Here is an 18803-nt window from a genome sequence, read left to right as displayed (position 1 = left end):
GTGTAATTAATGCAATCGGCCGTCAAAACGATTGCGAATTACACAGATGGCTTTAGCATTATCTGTCTACGGATTATTGTCTTCAGTTGCCACCTCCGTTTCACGCCATCTAGTGAACTAAAAAATTCTCACATCGCCCCATCGCCCGGTTAATTTAATAAAACGGACGACATTTCCAAACTTATAATGCAAATATTGGATTATCTCAGTTTGATATTTGCAATTATTTTGTTTTATATGCATCATCATTAAAATATACTGTTACATGAGTACTAGGTCATGAAAAATGAGGCGTTCAAAAGAGGAAATTTCCACATCTCAATGTTAGTTTTGGTCGACAACGAACGTTATTTAAGCAAATTATACGTAAATATAGTCTACGATGTAGAGTTGTGTGTTCAGGAAGTGTAAAAACTATATACATGAATAAATAATGGAATTATTTTGCATGTGTGCACTCAGTTTTGTAGCCTATTTCTATATTATAGCCTATATTATTATTCGGATCACTTTTTGCGGTGATTACGTAGGGACGTAACCGATTTATAGTATAAAATTATAATTGGCATCTATGATTTTTTCAGACATAAAAGCGTTTTAAAACAAACATTATTTTTTTTTACTTTGCTGACTAACTGATTGTGTTTACTTTCATAATTTTTCTTTATTTTTTTCTTTCGGTCATGTTCTAATACTAAAGCATAAAAAGTATAACAACGAAAAATATTTTGTAAAACCTGCTGGAGTGTTGGAAACAGGGTAAATAATAGTCTTGAAAATAAGTTAAATATATTTTAATTTTTACAATAAGTATAAAATATAAATATAAAAGATTAAATGCATTCCAATAAACTACTACACAGAACAGTCAATATAGCTATAATTAAAAAAAAATATACATTTTATAACTATACTCAGAGGCACAATTATCCGCCCACTTTCATATTACTCGCGATATATTAAAGTGGGCGGATAATTTTGCCTCTGAGTATAGTATTATAGACCCATACTACTAACATAAAAAACAAAAAAATTAAATCTCAAAGAATCTCTATTGTAGTAAAGATTGTGGTATTGTACGGGTTAGGAACAAAAAAAAGAAATAAACATACTGTCAAAATTATAGCTTGACAAATTGGTTCGTAACACTCCCAATGGTATTCGCGGGCCGGGAGGGGGTAGCAAGATTTAGGGGTAGGGTATGGTTTGGTAGAGTAGGGCGTAGGGTAGGGATAGGGGAGAGTAGGGGGTGGGTAGGGTAGGGGTAGTTGCGGGCGTCCGCTAGTGAAGTATAAAAGTGTATCGTCCTTACCACTTGACACTGGCGAAGTACATAGACTAGTTCTATCTCAATAATTTAAATTCACGAACAAAATTGTCTGTCATTTTCTGAGGAAAACAAGCTTACATATGGTATACCTTATAAAAAAACTAGAAGTTTTTGCTTGTTTATTACACCATTCAACTAAACAAAAAGGTATATTTACTTTACCCGACGAACACCATTACAACTATGAAACATGGATACCTACTATAGAGACAGTTTCTATAATAGCATTAGATCGTTGATCATGTACTTTGACAGAAAAGTAAAGTCTAGCGAGGCAGGTCCTATACAGTAATTTGTCTGAGCCACTGAATCAACAAGTTAGGTTCCTAATATCCTATAGCTTGGCAACTTCATTCGTAACACTCTCGATGGTACGCGCGGGTCGGGGGACGTGCAGCGATGAATTTAAAACCCACGACTGATGCACCTCACTGTCTTTCCCCCCGACACCCGCATAGCATGGGATTGTCATTAATTCATTATCCTTTTTTCATCCTTTCCTTATTTCATCATCATAATTTCATCATATTCATTAGGTTCCAATTTAATATCATATGTTGTGCTTTCAGGTTCCATATCCTCAAAATCCACTTCAAATGGTTCCACTTTAAGATCACCAGTAGTACTCTGTGGTTCCATTTCGTCACCAGAATCTGAATTATCACTCATCTGAGTTGTACACAATTCACTCATATACAGTTTGCTTTGGGATGCATCGAAACTTTGCTTGTATCTCTGAATGGCGAACTCCAGAGAATTGTAGGAATTATTGCATGATTCGCATGTAAACACTATAGATTCCCTCGAATGCTTGACTTCAAGATAAACCTCGAAGTAATAATCTTCATTAAAACTCCTTATGCATTCAGCACAGTCTATCGTCAAAAATCCTCTGGACCCATAAGTTGCTAGCTCATCAGCATTGAATTCTGTGTGGAACTTCTTGATATGTCGTTTCAAATTTTTGCGCGAACTGAAGTCTTTCGAGCAAATTATGCAATGCGGCGCAGTTTTAGTCGAGGGTGTTATTGAATGGAAAGTCTCGCAGTGTTTCCCGAATTGCTCTTGACCTTTGAATATGAGGTTACATTCTTGGCATTTGTATATCTCGTCTGCCGCTAAATGTTTAGTTGATAAATGTATATTCAAAGCTTCGAGAGTATCGAACGATACTGAGCATAAATCGCACGGATGCGTGTTCATGTTGAAGGAATGTAGCAGTTTTAGATGTGTTTTGCAAGATTTTGCTGATTCGAAACGTTTGTGGCATATATGACATTGAGGGAAAACTGGGGAATTCGGATGCTTCACTCGCACATGTTTGCGCAAGCTCCGTTTCTCTTTAAATAGTGTTTCGCATTCAATGCATTTGTATCTTTGCATTCCCAAATGGGTGTACTCAATGTGTCTTCTGATATTCCTTTTGGATTTGAATTCTTTGTGGCAATAATCACACTTTGACCAGGATGTGTTGTTGTGGGTTGTTATGTGATAGGCCAAATAGTACTTGTTTTTGCAAATTTTATCACAGTACTGACATTTCACTGGATCGTTTGCGGTGTGTTTCAGTTTTATGTGATGTTTTAGTGATCTATCGCTGTTGTATACCCTATCGCAGTGCATACATTTGTACGATTGCTCTGAATCCTCCAAATGAGATGTGAAGGAATCGGCTACTTGTGCTTGCGGGTGGAATATGCGTATATGGAATTCGAGACTGGAGATGTCTGTGAATAGTTTGTCGCAGTGACTGCAATTGTTGACGTCTTTGGGTGGTATGCAGACTTTTTTGTGTCTCTTTATAGTTTCTTTGCTAAAGAATTTTCGGAAACAGACATTGCAAGTTGACAGACAGTAATCTTTGTCGTGCGTCACTCGCATGTGATTTTTTAGTTCGTAAACGCTTACGTACACTTGTGGGCAGTACTCGCATTGGAATAGTAGACAATTGTCTCTTTTCTTTCTGTTCTTCTCCAACCTTTTCTCAGCTTTTAATAACGAACTCCTACAATATTCGTAGAACTGTTGAAAACTGTGTACAGTTTTCACATGCTGTCTCAATAAGTACTCGTTTTCGAAAACCATTTTGCATACATCACAAACGAAATCACACTTGATATCCACAGCTGATTGAGAATGGTAGGAAGCGATATGGCTCTCCAAATTATCTTTCCCGAATACCAATTTATAGCAATATTCGCATGTCAGTTGTTCATTATTTTCGTTCAAGTGGCAAGTTTTGATATGGCGTCGCAAACTTTGGTTGGATGTGTAGGTTTTCGGGCAAATCTCACATTTAAACTCTTCCTTGTCCCCGTGACTCATTTCCATGTGTCTCCTCAAATTCTTGTGATTCCTATAACTTCTGTCACATAAAGCACACTTTATAGAATCGGATGCACCATGATTGGCCTGTATGTGAGAACTCAGAGCGTCCTTTCGCTTAAAAACTTTTTGGCATTCATGACAAGAGAAGTATTGGATGTCAGGGTTGTGCATGAGACTCATATGGCGTTTCATATTCCGTTCTGTGGTTAAAATTTTGCTGCAAATTTCGCAGGGAATCGCGGAATTGGTCAGCAAATGCACAGTTTTCATATGTGAGATTATGTTCTGCCTTCTAGAGAATACCCTTCCACAAACGTCGCATTCAGGGAAGGGTTGACCGGTGCTATTGTGGCCTCTGCTTAAATGCAGCATCAGACCAGTGGGGCTCCCCAGACCTTGGTCACATATATTGCAGTAGCAAGACATATCCAAATGACAATTCTCAATGTGTGTTTGGAGGTTATACTTCCTTGTGAAAACGCGACTGCAGTAGTCGCATATGTAGTTCGGTTCAGACATTTCTGGAAAAGACAAGAATAGATATACAGTTCTAATACAGAAAAGCAACCACCAACTATAGCTTGGCAAATTCGTGTGTAAAACTCCTAATGGTCCGCGGGGGTCGGGAGGCGGGTAGCGATGACAGCAAAACTCAAGACTAATGCACCTCACTTCCAGATTGTGATTTTTACGAGACATACAGGTAAATAAGGTCAATATTAACTAATTGATATGTAAAAAACAAAGATTGTCTGGATGTTTGCAAAAAAAATTTCATGTTAATTGAATGAAGAATCTTACATATTTAGCTTTCTTACATTCACTGTGTCATTTTTCATTATTTGAAGCATAAAGATTACAAATACAAGTAACAAAGTTATTTTTAATTTTAGACGCCCATACAAATTTAAAGATTTCACGCATCAACATTCATGTGTGTCATTTAGTGGGTAATCTCTGTATCTCAGAAAGTAATCATCGATAAGATCGCAGATACCCTGTTAGTTTAACAAAATTGCTTTACTCTTAATTTTTATACAATTCAAAATTTTTTTTAGATTTTCAACTATTGTGAGTGTTATTCATATTAATAGGGATGATGACAGTTTTTTAAATTGTATATAAATTAAGAGTATGCTAATAGTAAAGCAATTTTGTAAAAGTAACAGGGTATCTGCGATCATTACTTTCGGAGCTACAGGGATTTAAAGGGTCAGATTTGCGGCGCTGACGCGGATCCCTGAAAAACGCCGCATACAAAATGGTACGATCTTATGACGTCGTAGGCAATTAATGATCGTTAGATTTGTATGGGCGTTTGAACAAAATTACTAATATCTTTCTTATTTCTGCGTTTATGTTTATGATTCATATATTAAAAAATGTTACTTTTAATGTAAGGAAGCTAAAACTGTATGAATTTTCATCTAATTACGATAAAATATTTTTAGTAGATTTTGAAATTTTATAATCTTATTTATTTTGCAAATATCCAGTCAATCTTTGCTTTTTATGTATAAATTAGTTAACATTGACCTTATTTACCCGAATGTATCATAAAAATCAATATATTCAAACCTAGTCATCATCCCCATTGTTAATGAAACACAGCTAACTCAACTCTACTCAACTCAAGCGTTGCGTTGTTGAGTTGAAGCATCGGAAAAACCAGCTCATGACTAAGGACCCCGTATGGGTTCGAAACTAGTCGGGCATACTCCGACCTTATTTCACGTAAGTTTTAGCCATGTTTTATTTAAAAAATTGTCATCATTCCTATTGTACATCTGCAGTAGATATAGGCCTATATGAAGGGGGGGGGGGGGGGGGGCGCAGATACGCCAATGGCATTAGATCTAAGTTGACATAAACATATACAGAAGAATCAAATAAAGATAGATTGATGTGGATTAGTAACTTACCTTAACATTAAGTAGAATATATCTTCATAATATAAAATAATATCTTGTCAAAGTACTCTTGATTACAAATCTTAAAATCTCAGATCTGTGGAGATCTAATATCAATATTCAGTGTGGATCTGACTGTCTATAAAACTTATGTATCTGGAACAATAAAATGACATTAAAATAAATATTAATTTTAGTTTTGTTTGTATATTTTGTACTCTTACAATAGGGATGATGACTGATTTTTAAATCTATACTAATATTATAAAGCTGAAGAGTATTTTTTTGCTTGAACGCGCTAATTTCAGGAACTACTGGTCCGATTTGAAAAATTCTTTCAGTGTTAGATAGCCCTATATTATAGATAGCTATATATTATCCCCATATTTATACAAGAACAGGAACCACGCGGGTGAAACCGCGCGGCGTCAGCTAGTTGTATATAAATTGAGAGTATGCTAATAATAAAGCAAAGGACATGTCCCAAAATGGGCCTTTATTATTTATACAGCATGCACTAAGGATAATAAATAAGTAATACAGATTTTTAATGTACAAAGACAAACAATATTAAATTTAGATTAAAGTTAACATGAAAACGAAATATGTGTGTATAGAAAAAAAAACAAAACACTACCAAACTCTAGGTAAAGAAGATGCAAGGTCTAAATCAGGATTTGCAAAGCAATAGTTTTTAAATTTCATTTTAAAACAATTAAGATTTAGTTGGTGATATGCGGGGTCTCAAACTAAACTTCAACGTAGAAAACTAGAAATATGCCAAAACTCTATTAACAGAAGTATGATGGGTATAACACTCTCAGATAAAGTAAAATTATCCAAAATAAACAAGATCCTCTGATAACATACAGAGGATCTTGAGTTACTTTGGCCATATAGCCCGTCGCCTTCCCGATAACCTGGATAAAATAATAGTGGTGGGCAAGGTGCAAGAGAAACGACCATGCGGCCGATCACCTACCCGCTGGTCTGACCAGGTTAAGTCACTCACTGGACTCCCTGTAACAACAGCCATTAAAAAAGCTGAAGACCGGACTGTGTGGAGGGAAATAGTTAACAACGCATCGAAGGGACTGCAGTGCGGACACGACCTTCAGCAATGAAGAATGCGACTAAGAAGAGAGATCCAAAATAAGAAAACATACAAAAACAAAGGAAGTAGCTATTGCAATCAAAAGACTTAAATGGAAGTGGGCAGGCCACACAATCAGAGGCAAAGAAAAATGGAGCAAAACGGTCATGCAATGGTACACAGGTCATATGCAAAGGCGAAGAGGAAGACCAAAACAGAGATGGGCGGATGAAATAAGACAGGTGGCAGGAGGCAACTGGGCAAAATCTGCAAGGGATAGGGAGTTGTGGAAAAGTTTGGACGAGGCCTTTATCCTAGGGGACAAACAGAATGTATATACGAACTCTGAATAAAGGCCTCCGTGGCGCAGTGGTATGCGCGGTGGATTTACAAGACGGAGGTCCTGGGTTCGATCCCCAGCTGGGCCGATTAAGATTTTCTTAATTGGTCCAGGTCTGGCTGGTGGGAGGCTTTGGCCGTGGCTAGTTACCACCCTACCGGCAAAGACGTACCGCCAAGCGATTTAGCGTTCCGGTACGATGCCGTGTAGAAACCGAAAGGAGTGTGGATCACCCACCATCAGGTGAGATTGTAGTCAGGGGCTATCTTGTAAAAAAAAAAAAAATGCTTTTATTATTATTATTATTATGCGGGCTCTCAAACATCACTATACCTATTAGATTACACTGATTTAGTCCGCCAACTTGCTGCTGTATGTTTGTGGGAGCTTTTATAGTTCATTATAGGCCTCTTACTTTACTTTGTACTGACTGACGCACCCCCATTTCACACAAATAGTTCTAGACCCATGAGAATTTCAAATTTCAGGTGATTCAGTTCAGTAGCTGAGGCGTGAAAGAGTAATAAACATTCATAATATCAAAATCATCAGGTTTTCGCAAATCTCGGGAATCCATGGATTTTTTTAGGGTAGCCTATGTGTTAATCCAGAGTAAAATCTATTTCCATTCTAAATTTAGTAGTACCGGCTATAAAGAATAACAAACATACATCCATACAAACTTTCGCGTTTATAATATTAGTTAGTAGGATTTTACAGAGGTAAACTTTGTGGTATTTTAGGGAGTACCCTTTGGACATACTGAACCGATTTTGAAAATTATTATAACGTTATAAAGCCACTTCATTTGTGAGTTCCGTAGGCCATGGTTTAATTCCGTATTCTCACGTGAACGAGAACTACGCGGGTGAAACCGCGGGGCGGCGAATAGCGAATTATAACTAGTTATTTCAGTAATAATTGTAAGTATTTCAAATCTTCGAGGGATTTATAATTTGTAGGTACTTACCTTAAATTGCTCGTATTATTGATTTTAAGCAATAATTTATTAAAACATAAGAGGCGATAAAGAAAGTTCGCATTTTAATTCTACTTCACCCTTTAAAATAGTGAATTATAGTGAAATTACTGACATTTACAAATAACAAAACAAAAACATTAAACACTGATCACTATAGACTAGAATAAAAACACAGAGACAGACCACAGATGACAGATTGAATACCATCTCGTAGACAGAGAACTATGCATGGTTTCCAATACAATACAGACTATAAAAACTGTACTTTTATTTTGTATTTTAGATAATTATAATACTTATTAAATTATTTAAAAGTTCCCCATAACAAAAAAAACTATATATTTATATTATATTTATTTTTACTGCCTAATCTAACTAAAAGTATCATCATCCATCATCATTATAAAAAGTACTCTGTGGTACCTCTTAAATATTTTTATTACTGCTGCATGAGATATTTATAATGATGCATTCGTGAACTTGTGAATAAGTCGTATAAAAAAAAGATTCCGACGATTGATAACCTCCTCCTTTTTTTAAAGTCGGTTAAAAACTGATACCTATTAAAAATATAAAAGTTTAAAGTGACTACGGGCTCAAAATGGCTCAAACCCAGAGCCGTAAAGCTTGGTAATAAAATATTGTTACACTTAATTAGGACATGGCTGTACGGTAATAATATCTTTGCCTTTTCCCTACGGGAAAGAATAAATAAAGAAATGTTGAAATTCACTTCTTCTTTTGACGGTTGTGTTGACTTATCTAATCTGTGGTTGACACTTGATAATTGATATTGACATGTCGTATGCAATGCACCTTCGCGTTTGTTGTGATCTTTCTAACCTATATAATTTAATATTAATCACATTTAATGTTTTAGGAAGATGAATATTTACTAATTATTGTGTGCGATAAGTTTACAAATGTACTACGAGTACGCATGCGATATTACTCGTAAGTAAAAGTGCGATTACTCGTTACTTGTGTACATAACCTAGAAATAAGTTTATTTAACAAAAATGGCAGAAATACACGTCGACGAAGTCTGCCCGAAGAAGAAAATGTACCCCATTATGCTCAACTTCCAAAACGGAGAATTAACCGATCATTTTACCACCAATGATTGTATGGTTTTTGATAACAACACCAATAACATACGAACTGTTGCCACGGTAATAGACAAATTACTCTACGCCGGCGAAGAGAAGAAAGAGGAACTAGGCAAAACCTTCATACTGGCGCGCAATAAAAAAACGGGCAAGGTGAGAATTATAGAAACTTGCGTTGCAGACATGAAACCTGTGTTAACCACAAAGCCTGAATCAACAGAAGTCCTTGAGTCCAGCACGTTAGAGTTGAGCAGAAAGTTTGGCTCCAAAAAACATAAACAAAAAATGGAACAGAAAGAGAAACTCAAAGTCAATGTTGAGACTGTTACAGAGCAAATGCAGAACATATCTAAAGATATATCTCAAGACGTCTTAGATCTAACATCGTATGATGAAAGTAATTCAGACGATTTCTACATACCGAAAATAAACCGCACCGCCACAAAAGTTGAGGACGTTTACAATTTAAATGATATCCTCACAGAAGGACAGTATACAAAAATACTATCGGAGTTGGAAGGCAAAGATTATGTATCAGATATGGTCGATTTAGTTAAAAATATAGTCAAAACAAATAAGTTATCACCTAAATTTACAGTACTCGCAGTGTACGCAAGTAGTTTGATAGAAATGTATTCTTTGCCCGTCAAGAAACTGATAACCAAGTCTTTGGTCATATGTCCCCACTCGATCACTCTTAATGAGTTAATTTTTAGAGATTTCTGCGTTACATTGAACAATAAACGCACTCGACCAGCTACGTATAAAGACAAAACGTTGTGCCATGCTATAGTCTTTATATTATTAATAAACAAATACAAAATTGACATGGATTCGCTTTGTAAAGTCGCAAAAGTGACGCCAACCACTGTGTCGCTAAAAGTTAGAGTGACAGGTGCATCTATAGTGACTGTGGATAAGAAAAAAATTGTGCATCTGAAACTGCCTTTAAACACACTAACACCTAAGTTCGGCAAACGGAAAAGTGCAAAGTTTTGAATAAATTTGAAAATATTCTATCTTTGTGTTATTTTTTTCTCATTTAATAGTTTTGTCTTTTTTTTTAATCTTTAACACATTGTTAATACAATACAAAACACTATATTTGTGTTATCTATACTAATATTATAAAGCTAAAGAGTTTGTTTGTTTGTTTGATTGATCGTGTTAATCTCAGGAACTACTGGCCCAATTTCAAAAATTCTTTCAGTGTTAGATAGCCCATTTATTGAGGAAGGCTAGGCTATATATTATCACGCTAAAACGAATAGGAGTGGAGCACTAATGAAGAATGTTTCAAAATCGGGGGCCCTTTTTTCGATTCAGAGCTTATGCTGTGTTAACCGCCAATCAATAGGGCCAGCGTGGTGGACTTTTGGCCTAACCCCTCTCATTCTGAGAGGAGACTCGTGCTCAATAGTTAGCCGCATGTGGGTTGTTAAGGATGATGTCAATGTTGCTTTTTATGAAGCAAGCTTATTTATGACAGAACAAAACACAAATGGTGATATATTATGTCTATAATATTAATAAATTATATATGTATACATACACAGTATACATAAAGCATAAGCCTTTTTATATTAAGAAACTAAAATATGGGGAATAATATTACATAGAAATCTACTTTATTACAGTTCCTTTCATGTAGGATGGTGCAGGTGACAGTTCTTTCACTCTTGAAAGTTTGCTGCAATTCATGATAATAGTATGAATGTCACAAGCCGTGATAGCCTAGTGGATATGACCTCTGCCTGTGTTACCAGAGGGTGTAGGTTCGAATTTGGTCCGGGACAAGCACCTGCAACTTTTCAGTTGTGTGCATTTTAAGAAATTAAATATCACGTGTCTTAAAAACATTGTGAGGAAACGTGCATACCTGAGAATTTTCTTAATTCTCTGCGTGTGTAGAGGTCTGCCCGCATTTGGCAAGTGTGGTGGACTGTTGTTCTGACACCTCTCATTCTGAGAGGAGACTCAAGCGTATGGGTTGATAATGATGATGAATGGCATACATACCCATGCTATCTGAACATATTAACAAAATATTAACATAATTATTGTATATATAGTAAATACACAGGGTATATTATACATTCAACTAAATCTATGGTGCACTATTCAAAAAATCTTCATCCATTTTCCTGAACTTCTCTTCCATATCTTCTGGCACTTGTACGGATGATAAATCTTCTGCGCCAACCTCGTCCTCCTTCTGTATTAATATGTCTATCACATTCTCACATGCCAGCAACACTGCTGGATTCTTCTCCCATTTGTGATACTCTCTAAGGACGTAGTAAACTCCATTGTTTCTTAAAGTTTCTCTTCCATGTTTTTTTGCACACAGTTTGTTTAATGTCTCGATTATCATTCTCCGTATATCTTCATCATTATCCCTAACCTTCTCCGTTGGATAATATTGGCATGCAACTGGTAGCTTCTCCATTTCCTCATCATCATACTCTTCACCGCCCATAATCGGTGGTAATATATATGTTAGCAGGTCCAAGTCTTCACTTAACAGGAATTCGTGGTACGATGTGTCGAAGGATAAATTACGAACAGTCCCCACTGCACCGCCTCGACGTATTACAGAATCCACATAATTACAAAATGGTATTAATTTTTTTAATGGAATAAACGGGTATTGTTTCATAGATGGCTCGGTTAACCATTTTCTAAAGCGAGCTGAACAACTTAAATTACTGAAAAGAGGTGCTATGTAGTTCAGTTTCGATTTGCATTGATTATAGTTTAGGTTTGAGAGTACTTTTAATAAATCCTCTAGGTGCGGGATGAATGTATCTAAACATACCTTTACAGAGTTTTCTACACGCGTTATGTTTGAGAGGATCATGCACGCGGCGTCTGCGTGACTTTTTTTCGGATCTAAAACATAACCTAGAAATAATTCGACAACATTTGTTTTGTTGTGTGGTCTGTATTTTAGTAACTCCGTCGCCCCGTGTGCATCAGAGGTTATGTTAACAAGAATCAGAAGCGCAGTTTTACTGATTATCTCACAATCGTCTGTTAAATCTATAATAGTGCGTACGACTTCTTCGTTTTTCAACAGTGCCTCTTTACCCGATGCTGTGCCTGTTATATCTAATAAATGCTCCAGCGATAGATGCTTGAGATCGATTCTGCAGTCCGGTTTCAAGAATTGTAGGATTTCGTCGAACGGATCCTTCGCCATTGCGATACTTTGCAATTTTATTAAAAATCAAAAACGTATCGAAATTCGAAACGATGTTTACAAATCAATATTTTTGAAACCATGAAATGTCAAATGTTAAATCAATTTTTTTAGCTTTATGCTTTCCCGAAGGGAAATGGCAAAGATAATAACCACACAGTCAATTTGACATAATATGAGTTTTCCGTCTATTACTTTTACTGTCTACGTAAAGGCTTAAGGCAAAGTTCGGTTATTTTCGGAACAGTTGCCATTTAAAAATATTTTCCCAATTTTTATGTAAAGAGTCATAGGATTTATAATTCTACAATGATAAACGTAAATGCTGTGATATCATATTTATTTAAAACAAGAAATAAAAACACATCATCTATCTTATAATCTAAGGCACACATCTATGGAACACCTCACCTAATTACATCAATATTGTTTTTAAGTTTCACCTCGATTTCACCAAACCTCGATTTAAAATAATAATATATTTTTATTTATGAAAAATGTTTTTTTATAAAGAAAATATTTACTTTCTAATAGTGTGTGTGTATAGTCAGATATAATCTTTTTATGACGTCTCTAAAATCAGCTACGCAGGACGTGATGTCGCTCCTCAGGGGCGTGCGTGTAATGCTCTGCTCTGCTCGCCCCTACGACACCGCTGTTACCTAAAATCCTGCTTTACACAGCTTAACGATGCTCCAAAACGTTATAAAGTTTGCATGTTATTATACTTTTATGACTCAAATTATTATTAAAATAATTGCTCTTACCTTTTATAATTACGTATCAATCGCATTTACTAACGTATTGTGCATGTTAAACAACAAAACACGATGATTCCTAACGAGTAACTTCACTTATATTTAAAGCCATAGACGTAATAAAATATCCAGACATCGTCTCCTGAACAAAAAAATGACGCAGGCAAATTTTGCCAGTTCGTATCCAATTTTGCCAGACGAATAAAGATGCGCCTAAAAAGATAGGCCGCCGTTAATTTCAGTACATAGATACTCGGCGTCATTATGGTGCTTTAGTTGTATGACAGTGAGATACCGTCTGAATATTTTATTAGTCTATGTTTAAAGTACGAAATGAAGTGAAATTAGCACGCTTGAACTAAGTGTGTGTTAGTTACTTTACATTTGTAACATTACCTATTATGCCAAAACTATTATTACTTCTAAATCTATAAAATTTCACAATAGTTTTTTTTAATTAGTAATTTTAGGTGCATTATAAACTATTTACATTTATATTTTAATATAAAATGCAATACTTTCTTCCTGGGCATAGCTAAATGGCCAATATGGTTGGTGACCAATTTATTTCAACTTTGAGTGATTGTTGAATAATCGTCAGAGCTACACCTCTAAAAGTAAGCTTGTTAAATATTTAACTTGATTTTAATTGAATTTAGTATTGAATAGTGATAAAGTGTAATATTTTTTATAAATGATTTACATTGAAAGAGAAACAATAAATAATTAGAATTGTATGTTTTTTCTTAGTATTGCCTGTTTATAAAAATAGCGAAATTGCAAATATGTATGTACACATTTCTGGTGCAACAATCAAAAAATTTCGAGTGTAAAAATGGTAGCCATATAATTAATTAATAATTATTATTGTATCTAGATGTTAATCTAGTGATAATTAGTTTAGAGCTCAAACATACATGTGGATCAGAGAAACAATGAAAATTGTAAAAAAAACAAATAAATGGAATACTAAGCTTTACAATTTAAACGAACAATCAAAATGTCATTGATTATGACATTTTTTTACTTTTAGATCTGTTTCTAATTATTGGATCTTCGGTATTGGTAATTGCAAAAGTCTATCATCATTTGACCCGAGCCAATTATGAATATATTAATTACATTTTTACTAATCCCACTAATTAATTTCAATTTAAATCAAAGCTATTGCGCCAGGAACTTCCATTACTATTGTTGCGATAGCAACAATCAAAAAAATTCATAAGTTAAATAATTTTACGTCATGGCAACACATTGTTTCCCTAAAACCGAATTTAACCTAGAGTATCTATGGTTGAAAATTTTAATTGAGTGAATTTAAAATACCAACATCTAGGTGTCGGTAAAGATTATATTATAGTTAGCGAAAATCTAAAATACTATGTCATAAAAGTGACTAACATTCATTAAAATTATCTATAAACTCTATAATAATAAACTATTACATTTATAATTTTTGGTAATACTTATAAAATACCTTAATCTACGAGTGTGCAAAATCTATTCGGAAATATCTTTGGACCGTCTCTACAAATGGCTTGATAAAAGCAAAAAATCTACACTTTCATGTAAATATAACAAAAGATTTTCATTGCTGAAACGACAAGGATCAATAAAACAAAACAAAAATATTTTGTTTAATAATTTTTATATACCTACATAATGATATATTATAATAGATTGAAACTTATTTATCTTATTTCTGTGGATTGAATAGGCTGTATGGTCCAAGATCTTTGCCTGCCCTGCCTGCAAAAAAAGTAGATATTTCCGAATAAGTTATTGATTAAAAAAACTGAATAGTGCAATATGTTTCTTCTATTTAATTGACGAGGATCTTCCTTAGGCAAGTAACAAGGGCCACGGCGAGAAGCGATATTTGAATGATCTCGGCATCTGTAAAATTTAAAAAGCCAATTTTAATATTATTAAAAATATCAAATTTAATTGAAAAAGCATTTACCCTCGGTGACGCTACTGTAAAATTTAAAAAAACAAACACGCGTCAAATTGAGAACATCCTCCTTTTTCGAAGTCGGTTGAAAAAAGGGAAGTCATGAAAATGAAAACGAAACTAAAGAATGTCGATTAAAGGACACAATATAATGAACAGACCAGACATTTTATTCCATACAAACCGCCAAGAACGACTTTATCATAGTCTTCCATCAGTCATGATTTTAGTTAACTGTATTGTGCCAAGCGATTTAGAGTTCTGGTACGATGTCGTCGATTATAGTAAAGGGCTAACTAGTAAAGAATAAAAAAAAAAAACATATTTTCAACCAACAAAATACGCCGAGAAGGTTGTCAATTCAACGTGTATTTTTGTATGTTTGAACACGCGTAACTTTTTGCTGAATGGTCCGATTTTGATATATTTTTTTGTCGATTTGGATTTGGATTTTAATAAAAGGCCAAAGGGCTGACTTACCACTACACGCGAACTCCTTCTCTCGATATCCATTCTCGGTGTCGCACTGGCAGATCTTGTCCGTGGGCGCATGAACTCGCAGATGTAGAGGACTGACGCCGGTGATGTTGGGCGTGAAGCAGATCAGTCCGTCGTTGCACTCATCGCTGTTCGAGCACGCGTGGTACAGGGCTGCAAGTTAGGTTATCTAAGTTAGGTAGATATGCATTGTGTACTACTAGGAAACTGCGTCTCCATGGAAAACCCTTCGAATTTTAAAGAACAGATTTTTCATACAAAGTGTCCCCATCCCCACTATTGCCACTCCTCCCCCGCTCTTCATTTAAACAAAGCAAGAGAATGCTATTTTGCAACAATGTTCAATTGTAATACGCTGCGAGAAGCTAACTCTAATATTGAAAGTTGTAGAACCAATATCTAACAGATCTTCGTAGATGCAGAGGACTGACGCCGGTGATGTTGGGCGTGAAGCAGATCAGTCCATCGTTGCACTCGTCGCTGTTCGAGCACGCGTGGTATAGGGCTGTAAGTGTGGTTATCTAAGTTAGGTAGATGTCCAATGCGTATTACTAGGAAACTGCGTCAGCATGGGAAACCCTTCGAATTTTAAAGAACGGATTTTTCATACAAAGTGTCCCTATCCCCACTATTGCCACTCCTCCCCCGCTCTTCATTTAAACAAAGCAAGAGAATGTTATTTTGCAACAATGTCAAGAATGTCCAACATTAACAATTGCAACAATGTTCAATTGTAATACTAATACGCTGTAAAAAGCTAACTCTAAAATTGAAAGTTGTAGAACCAAGATCTAGCAGATCTTCGCAGATGCAGAGGACTGACGCCGGTGATGTTGAGCGTAAAGCAGATCAGTCCATCGTTGCACTCGTCACTGTTCACGCACGCGTGGTACAGAACTGCGGAGGTTGTATAAGTTAGGTAGATCTACCAACTAATATTTACTACTAGCAAACTGCGTCAGCATGGAAAACCTTTCGAATTTTAACCCCTCATTAAAGAATGCAAACCAGGAGAATGTTCTTTTGCAACAATGCCAAGATTGTCCAACGTTAAAAATTGTAACGATGCTCAATACTAATAACCAGAAGAGACCCTGCCTCTACAATTGGAAGTTGTAGAACTGTCTGTCACGGACAAGACCGACGCTAGTGATGTTGGGCGTGAAGCAGATTAGTCCATCGTTGCACTAGTCGCCTTTCGTGTGGTACAAAAGCTGTGTGTATGTATCAACTCATCAGTTATGTGCATTTTAAAAATTAAATATCACGTCTCTCAAATGGTGAAGGAAAAACATCGTAAAGTAGCCTGCATACGTGACAATTTTCTTAGTTCTCTGCGTGTGTGAAGTCTGCCAATCCGCATTGGGCCAGCGTGGTGGACTTTTAGCCTAATCCCTCTCTCATTCTGAGAGGACTGGACATATGTGCTTAGCAGTGAGTCGAATGGGTTGTTAATAATTAATTTTATGAATATTTGTTGTTTGTTTTCTTATGTTTACCTCTCGGTTAGCCAGTAGTGTATTATCTATACTAATATTATAAAGAGGTAAAGTTTGTAAGTTTGTAAGTTTGTCACATTTTTTAAATGGGGTAATCTTCGGAACTACTGGTCCGATTTTAAAAATTCTTTCACCAGTAGAATGCTACATTATCGGGGAGTGCTATAGGCTATATTTTATATTGGTAACATATATATTAGACGAGTTATCACAGTTTTTGTCATACAGGTCGGACTGAAAATCCTCTTAAACAGACTTATTCGCATGCGCTGCCTTAACTATTGTGTAAAATTGAAATTAATGTATGGAGACTTTATGTATCTTTAAAAGTTCTACAAAAAAGTCCGCGACACCATATATCTATCTTCTATATATTAGGAGACATAGTACCTTTTGTGTTTTAAAAATTATTTATTTTATATACTTAGGTTTACGTCATTATTTATACAACTAAACTTTAATCCTTATTAAAATAAATTATTTAATAATCACAAGGATATTATGGAGATAAGATTTGCCCTTTACAGTATGTTAATTACTTAAATAGTTTCGGAGATAATACAAAATTTCTAAAAGACGCAGAAATTCCGCTATATGACGCCCAGCGCTTTCATTTACGTAGTTCCCGTTCCCGTGTGAATATGGGGATCAAACATAGCCTATGACACTCGCAAATAACGTAGCTTTCTATTGGTAAAACAATTTTCCAATTCGGTCCAGTAGATCCAGAGATTACCTCCTACAACCACACAAACTTTACCTCTTTATATTATTAGCATAGAAGTCTCTATTTCTCTTGGTCATACCACCACTCTCGAAGGACTGGAACGATTTTGCTAAGGGTAGGAGTAAGATAGAGAAGTAACAGGGTAGGGTAGGGTACGGGTAGGGAAGCGTACGGGTAGTGTAGGCTTAGGGCGGGGTTTAGGGTAGTGGTAGGGTAGGGTTAGAGGTAGGGTAGTGGTAGGGTAGAGGTACGGGTAGGATAGGGAAGTGGTAGGGTAGGGTAGGATAGGCGTGAGATAGGGATAAGGGTGGGATAGGGGTAGGAAAGGGATAGGGTACGGGGAGGGTAGGGGTAGGATGGGGGTAGGGTGTAGGTAAGGTAGGGGTAGGGTAGGGTAGGGGTAGGGTAGATGTAGGGGTTGGGTAGGGTTGGGGTAATGGTAGGGTAGTGGTTGGGTAGATGTAGGGGTTGGGTAGGGTTGGGGTAGTGGTAGGGTAGGGGTAGGGTAGGGTAGGGGTAGTAGTAAAGTTGACATCGAAATTTACGCGGACGAAGTCGCGGGCGTTCGCTAGTAGTTTATATTTAAGGAATTGATAATTTTGGGAATCATTGTTGTTACTTGCTCAATCAGGTCAGTTAAATAAATAAATAAATGAGTATCGTTGTCCTATGTTTACCCCTCGGTTACCGAGTAGCGTATTATCGTTTATAGCATCTCACACGAAGGCTGCGGCGGGTTTAATTATTGCTAATTACGAGCGAAGGACGCAAGCACACGGCAGCGATTTCGGTACAAGATTTCACGTTTCACTTACAGTGCTCCTTATAATTAGGTTATTTTACTTAATCAGTCTTTTATACCAATCAAACTATTTATTTGTACCAAGTGTGTTTTTAAAAAACATACAAAAACAAATGATATCACAAAAACATTAAAATGGAAATGGTCTGGACATACAACTGAAAAATGGTCAAAATCCATAATTAACTGGTTCACAGGTCATAAGAAAACGAAACAAGGTAGACGATCCAGATGATGGGTCGATGTGGTACATGGACAAGACCTGCACATA

The 18803-nt window shown here is 35.9% G+C and overlaps 4 protein-coding genes across 9 annotated transcripts in view; 1 reads left to right on the top strand and 3 right to left on the bottom strand.

Annotated features, from left to right (window-relative positions):
• Positions 1-779: 779 nt before the first annotated feature.
• Positions 780-8139, bottom strand: LOC112051230 (zinc finger protein 62 homolog). Of its 3 annotated transcripts, XR_008252245.1 has the most exons (4): positions 7972-8139; positions 5581-5724; positions 1005-4179; positions 780-908 (listed from the first exon to the last, which is right to left on the bottom strand). XR_008252245.1 is itself a non-coding variant. In XM_024089785.2 (3 exons), the coding sequence occupies exon 3, from the start codon at positions 4175-4177 to the stop codon at positions 1832-1834; it is 2346 nt and encodes a 781-aa protein (XP_023945553.1). In that variant the 5' UTR covers positions 4178-4179; positions 5581-5724; positions 7972-8139; the 3' UTR covers positions 780-1831. The 3 variants fall into 3 exon arrangements, 2 of the variants coding, with proteins under 2 accessions (XP_023945553.1, XP_023945554.1); XM_024089785.2 differs by having other exon boundaries at positions 780-4179; XM_024089786.2 differs by lacking the exon at positions 5581-5724 and having other exon boundaries at positions 780-4179.
• A 623-nt stretch (positions 8140-8762) lies between these two features.
• LOC112051225 (DNA-directed RNA polymerase I subunit RPA49-like) lies at positions 8763-10111 on the top strand. Its single transcript, XM_024089774.2, has one exon. The coding sequence runs from the start codon at positions 9003-9005 to the stop codon at positions 10089-10091; it is 1089 nt and encodes a 362-aa protein (XP_023945542.1). The 5' UTR covers positions 8763-9002; the 3' UTR covers positions 10092-10111.
• A 486-nt stretch (positions 10112-10597) lies between these two features.
• Positions 10598-12399, bottom strand: LOC112051222 (protein HGH1 homolog). Its single transcript, XM_024089771.2, has one exon. It carries the CDS (start codon positions 12292-12294, stop codon positions 11200-11202), a length of 1095 nt encoding a protein of 364 aa, XP_023945539.1. The 5' UTR covers positions 12295-12399; the 3' UTR covers positions 10598-11199.
• A 218-nt stretch (positions 12400-12617) lies between these two features.
• Positions 12618-18803, bottom strand: part of LOC112051229 (uncharacterized) — a 37737-nt gene continuing 31551 nt past the window's right edge. For all 4 annotated transcript variants that reach the window (XM_024089780.2, XM_024089779.2, XM_052890105.1 and 1 more), the window contains 2 exons: positions 15487-15657; positions 12618-14948 (listed from right to left, as the gene is read on the bottom strand). In XM_024089780.2, the coding sequence (XP_023945548.1) occupies positions 14875-14948; positions 15487-15657 (245 nt within the window). In that variant the 3' untranslated portion in view covers positions 12618-14874. The remainder of the gene's footprint in view (positions 14949-15486; positions 15658-18803) is intronic.

Source organism: Bicyclus anynana, chromosome 27, assembly GCF_947172395.1.
Source record: "Bicyclus anynana chromosome 27, ilBicAnyn1.1, whole genome shotgun sequence".
In the NCBI taxonomy this organism is placed as follows: domain Eukaryota; kingdom Metazoa; phylum Arthropoda; class Insecta; order Lepidoptera; family Nymphalidae; genus Bicyclus; species Bicyclus anynana.
Note: the sequence above shows the minus strand (reverse complement) of the source record. Positions and strands in the feature narration are given on the sequence as shown.

Excerpts from the sequence above, each read along its gene's own strand:
- LOC112051222 (XM_024089771.2), bottom strand. The coding sequence starts at position 12,294 with ATGGCGAAGGATCCGTTCGACGAAATCCTACAATTCTTGAAACCGGAC.
- LOC112051225 (XM_024089774.2), top strand. The coding sequence starts at position 9,003 with ATGGCAGAAATACACGTCGACGAAGTCTGCCCGAAGAAGAAAATGTAC.
- LOC112051230 (XM_024089785.2), bottom strand. The coding sequence starts at position 4,177 with ATGTCTGAACCGAACTACATATGCGACTACTGCAGTCGCGTTTTCACA.